General features: G+C 39.9%; 1 protein-coding gene across 1 annotated transcript in view; it reads right to left on the bottom strand.

Moving 5' to 3' along the window:
• The window catches only part of PRSS12 (protease, serine 12), an 80,101-nt gene that overhangs the window by 23,480 nt on the left and 50,621 nt on the right, over window positions 1-6,000 (bottom strand). The window contains exon 9 of the mRNA XM_019533959.1: window positions 1,528-1,733. Within this exon, the coding sequence (XP_019389504.1) occupies window positions 1,528-1,733 (206 nt within the window). The remainder of the gene's footprint in view (window positions 1-1,527; window positions 1,734-6,000) is intronic.

Below are 6,000 nucleotides of genomic sequence, written 5' to 3'. Positions count from 1 at the left end.
GCTGAGGGAGAATCTAGTGGCCTGTTACAAACTAGTCAGGGGGGACCAGCAGGCACTGGGGGAGTCCCTGTTTCCCCAAGCACTACCAGGAGTGACTAGAAATAACGGTCACAAGCTGGCAGAGCGTAGATTCAGGCTAGACTTCAGGAGGCGCCACTTCACTGTCAGGGTGGCTAGGATCTGGAACCAACTTCCAAGAAGTGGTGCTGGCTCCTACCCTGGGGGTCTTTAAGACAAGGCTAGACAATCACCTTGCTGGGGTTGTTTGACCCCAGTACTCTTTCCTGCCATGGCAGGGCGTCAGACTTAATGATCTGCTCAGGTACCTTCTGACCCTACTAACTATGAAACTATAAGTTAAATTCAACTAAGAAACAATGATTACATATTCCACTGTGGCACCTGTGTACTGTATTTGGATCCCAATATTCTGTTCTCCATTTTTATAGTGTTGACTAGTTTTTAGAAATGTACTTCACTGAATCTGTCGCATACTAGGATCAAAATCTTTAAAACACAATCCATGCATGTGTACATTTTCCCCCCACCAACTATTAGAATCAATGAGTAAAATACAACAATCTGCAGAAATCCCCCTCTACCTACATGTAGTAGAATTGCAAGTTATTAGAATGAAAAATGTTCAATGTGATTCTAATAACCAGCAGACTCTGTACTCTCCCAAACAGTGAGGTTGACTCTGTGTCTTTTTAAAAGTTCTGCATGACCAAGAATGCGTTTCTGGAGTATCCTCATTAAGCAATATGCACAATTTCAAATGCATCAGTAGAAATGTTAAAGGATTTCATTTTACATTTTAAGAGAATTGTGTTAGCCTTCTGACCATGATCCATTAAACAGACATCTTTTTTAAAATGTATTAACACTTATATACATTCATATACATACAAAGAGGTAGATGCGTGGGTAAGGGGGTTGTCTGTTTGTTTTTGGGTTTGGGTTTATTTTGCTAATTTTATTCATCAGTTTATTTTGTTAATTTATAGTTTTTATTGATGAATTTTTGTTTATTTTGTTAATTGGATCTGACAATTAAACAGAAGGCCAAACTGTGCTGTCAGTTACATTAGTAAACATGGAATCACTTCTTTGACTACTACAAAATAACTCTTGATTTACATTAGGGTATGTGAGAGCAGAATTTGATCTTAGTTGGAACTCAGTCCTCAGCTACATCTGCAGGGAAGGAGACAGAGTGAGATACATCTTTATGCCTGATTTTTGGTGCTAGTTTTATAATGACTATAGCTTAGAACTATACCTGCTCTAAGCTGTGCCATTTAAATGGGCTTCATGCTTCCACTGAACAGCTGGTTCAGGATAAAGGCCAAGCATGTGGCCATAAACTTTAAGACAGACAGAACTTCTCACAAGCTTTTTCTTTAGTTGTCTTTTTTTTTTCTATGAGGTCAGATTTTCTTTTTACTTGTCCATATTCCTCCTCCTAGCAAAAATAACAATACTCAACTCTAAATCTCTAACACCAAGCCACAAAAAACTCTTTACCTTTATTACTGTTCCCAGATGACTTCTTGCCCAGGTAGTCACAGATCACCCCAGCATCCTCGCTGTGACGGCAGTTGTGTGTTCCAATATCCTGTTTAATGCAGTCAGCCAAGGATCTCTCATTTCCTGTACATTTGACATTATCCACATGGATTGGGCCTTTTCCCTCCCCAAAATATGCCATTGTCCTTGCTCTAGCTGGGCCTCTGGAAACAGAATATCCTAATATAATAAATACATTTTTAAGCAGTCTTCTATATTTGTCTCAATGTAAATGTATCTGAGACAGTGTAGAAATGAAATAGAATTTAGGACTGTAAGGTTTTATTCTAAGATTTTTCTGATTCACTGGAGAACAACTGCGTGTCTTCTTATCATCTTTTTTAACTTATCTCCAAACGGAAAAAACATTACCTAACTAGCAAACTTTATGAAGACTGGTTATTATTTGTAATAGGATTTTATATCTTTAAGCTAAAAAAGCTTCATAGAAATGCATACTATTGTAATAACATAAAAACAACAAATTATCTCTAATAAATCAAAATCCAAGCAGTCCTTGACTTAGAACGTTTTGACTTACGATGTTACACATTTACAACATTTATACATTGACACCTTGTTTCAATTTCTGATGTCATTTTCAACTTTACAATGCTTGATCCGACACCACGCCATGCCAGACAAGACTCCAGAAAAACCTGCAGCCAGGACTCCTGAGAAGACTCTAGCCAGGAACCCTTCAAAACATCCAACCAAGAGCCCTTCAAAATGTCCAGCAAAGTCACCTCAAAGAAGTCCTTCCAATTCAATATGATTGGTATTTACAATATAAATACATTAATGTCGCTATATTACTCATCTATAATTGATTGAGAACAAAACTGTGGGTTATTTTTGGTGAAAATAGGGTATCAGGCCTTGATTCAGGAACCAATCCTCTATTTACAACGTTTTTTCCTATGGGCAAACCACTTCCAAGTTAAGATGCGGTTTTTAGGAACTGATTGTGTTGCAAGTCCAAGGGCTGCCTGTATGTAAGATACTTTAACATAATCTGTTAATTTTTTCATAAAATTGCTGTTCTTGTATTCTGAACATAATTTATTTTCTCATGATTCCCTCAAAAAGCTAAACAAGTTTAAACATGGAACACCTAGAATTTACTTAAGAACAAAGGCTTATAAATCATGGCAGCATACCCCAGAAAATGAAGACTACAATTGGGGACTGTACAATCCATAATCTACAGCCCCACATAATCTGGTTTTAGCAGTACAATGTTAAAATAAATAGATCAAGAAAGTAATTTCATTATTGTGATAACACTTTTGCAGAAAAAAAAGTAAAGTTCAGGTTTGGGCTTTTTTCAGTCACTTTAACTAAAGAATGTTATAGCCATTAAGTTAGGCCCTACAACAAATTGCTAAATCTGTCAACTGAAGATGTTAGAATTAATCACTGTGGCATAATGTAAGACAGAAATTACTTCAATGTATTTACCAGTCAAACTCTGCTTTCCCTGGAGCACATATAAATCAGATTTGTGGCATGTTCATCCATCTCTACAAAGTTTCAGCATGTCTCATTAACACTGAGCTTGTTTCTGTCGCAAGCCAAGATAATAACATAGCACTCTCACACACTCCCTAACTGCACCAATTAATAAACATATCAGATAGGGAGGATGACCCTGATCTTCTGTTGCAGCTGTGGAGTATAGAGGATAAAACTTGGCTAAATGTGTTGGGGTTTTAACACCTTTGCATTCAACCAATTCTGCACTGGGTGCATACAAGTCAAAATATCCAAAGCAAGAGTCTGATCTACATCTCCTAAACACTAATAAAACACCTGAAGAAACCCATACTATGGCCCTATATCAGTAACTGGTAAGGAGTTATACTGGCTCAAAGGAGATGGTGTCTACAGACACATGGCTAAGTTTCAGACAAAATAACTAGACCCTATATAGTGACAGATGCCATCACAACTTGTAGATGGAATGCATCAAATCTGGCATTTCACTACATCAGTGCTGTTACACTAGAGATTAAAGGTATGCACAAGTCTTAGATACAGATCACCCTAACCAAGGTTAGGAAGATCTAAACGGTTCAGTGTTCAAGAGTTCATCTGGCTTAGGTCACCCTGAAAAAGTGAAGCAACTTAGAGGTGAACTAACTATAGATTCATAACAGGTTAACTAGATCTAGCAAGGGTTAACCCTACCATTCACAACACAGTCCTGGAGCTGGTAAAGCCCAGCCACTTGCCATAGCCACAGGGCTGTGGTGTTCTTACCCCACTGACTATTTCCCCCCTCTCTGACTACCCCTGCCAAATTAAACAACACCCCTTTCCCCACAATCCACCAAGCCCCATTTCAGACCTGCCAGCCCCTCTAGACCTGCTCCCCTGACACTGACCCTGCCAGCTCCTCCCTACCCCCTCCCCCCCCTTCCATGACTGACTTACCTCTGGCTAGCCATGCCTCTCCTGACAAGGGTAAACACATGCATGTGACACTTCCAGCTCAGGCATAGGTGGCTTAAGCTAAGACACTTAAACCTGACCCAGGTCTCGACAAATGCTTGTTTTGCACCCTACCGTGGCCCTCTGAAGCCATATCTACACCCTCAAGTGTCCAATGTGCAAACCATCCCAGGAGCTGAGTATCTAGAGAACTTTATGTTAATGACCCTTAAAACCTTAGGCAGGTCTCTGTGGTAGCTTCTTGTGCCATGCAGTGGTGCCCTCAAACACACTGCACTGCTTTGCCCAGGCTGCCCACAAAACCATGGTCAGGTTCAAGTGGCTCTTTGCAAATGAGCCTGCCCCACTGTTAAGTGAAGGTCCCACTTATTTTACTCATGCTCGTGGTAATTAGCCCTCTGCCGTGCCATGCAGGTATGCAGCTTCTGGTTCTGGAAGCAGCCTCCAGAGAAGTGCACTGCACTGGAAGACAGTGCCACCTGGTAGGATAAGTCTGCCATGTAGACATAGGATCATAGGAAAGTAAGACTGGAAAGGACCTCACAATGTCATCTAGTGCAGCTGCCTCAAGTCAGGATCAACCCTGAATAACCAATCCCAGCCAAGTGTCTGTGAAAAGTTCCAGGGATGGAGATTCCACAATTTCTCTAGGTAGCCTGTTCCAGTGCTTGACCGTCCTCATAGCTAGAAAGTTTCTTCTATTCTCGGCACTAAATCCATTTTGCTACAGCTTGAGGCCATTGTTTCTAGTCCTGTCCACTACAGCCAAGAGAAAGGTTCATCTCCATCCTCTCTATAATCGCCCGTTAGCTATATGTTCATAAGAAACTAGAGTTGTTTCTTAGTTGCTGCTCCTGTGAGAACTCCTGTTCGAAGCCTGTTTTTAAATATAAGTTTTCAGACAGAATGTCCAAAAATAAAGTTGGAAGGTGGAAACAGCATTTCCATGCATCATAATAATGCTTACCACACCTAACTTTTACATCATGTTGTTCAGCTGCGATGTCAAGTCTTATGCAAAGCAGGTCCGTTATCTCGCTGCATTTAAAAGTGTCAGCCTGAGCATCCAAACATGGGACTCAAATCTTATTACAGTTTGAAAGTCTGACGCACATAACTTAGTGGCCTGTACACATTCACCAATGACTGAAAGGCCCATTTGGAATGGCTGAATGTTGCAAATTAGCAAATGATCAAATACAATAAAAAAGGAAGAGTTATACATTGATATCCACTTGGTTCGTTTTGTGATGGATGTAACTTAGTTTAATTCCTCACCAGTGTATTAGTAAATGTTCCACAGTATATGGTGTAAGATTAAGTATTAGTAATACAAGACCTCCTTACTATCTTTTCCTAAGAAGCAGGAAACCTGCCTATGTGTTTGTCTCTGTCTCTGAATTATAGATGGGCTGATTAGTAAAATGCCATTTAGGGAGGCTTTATTGCAGTTAATACTGTTATACAAGTGTAGTACATTTCATTGCATGTATGTATGTTTTACATATACCTTGCATATATTTTTACGTAAGGTACACAGAGGCTACATGACATTACTATGAGTATGAATGGGTACCCACATGTCCATTGAAGAGCTCAAGTGTATTTGTGCAGCCTGGCTTTTTAAACAGAGGAAATTTAAAAATGCAAAATCTATTAAGCAGGAAAAGAAAGTATGGTACTTGTGTGACTCCACCCCAGTGTTGGATGGGGTACATGAGAGTGACAAAAAGGTGGTGGTAAGGATCGGTGTACTGGTTGGGGATTTCCTGGTAATAAAGGAATCTCCATTCACCCCTTCATATTTAGTCCTTTCCAGCACAATGTTACTGGATCAGAGGCTAAAAATCTGCCCCTGAATCTCTAATTGCTGTATAACATAGACATAGCAGTGCTAAGTGAAACTCTTCTCTTTTCAAACGTGTGTGTGTGTGTGTGTGTGTGTGTGTGTGTGTGTGTGTGTGTGTGTGTGTTTCC

The sequence above is a fragment of the Crocodylus porosus genome, unplaced genomic scaffold, assembly GCF_001723895.1.
Source record: "Crocodylus porosus isolate Cpor-Errol unplaced genomic scaffold, CroPor_comp1, whole genome shotgun sequence".
In the NCBI taxonomy this organism is placed as follows: Eukaryota; Metazoa; Chordata; order Crocodylia; family Crocodylidae; genus Crocodylus; species Crocodylus porosus.
The sequence above is the reverse complement of the archived record's forward strand: the minus strand, read 5'-3'. Positions and strand labels throughout refer to the sequence as shown.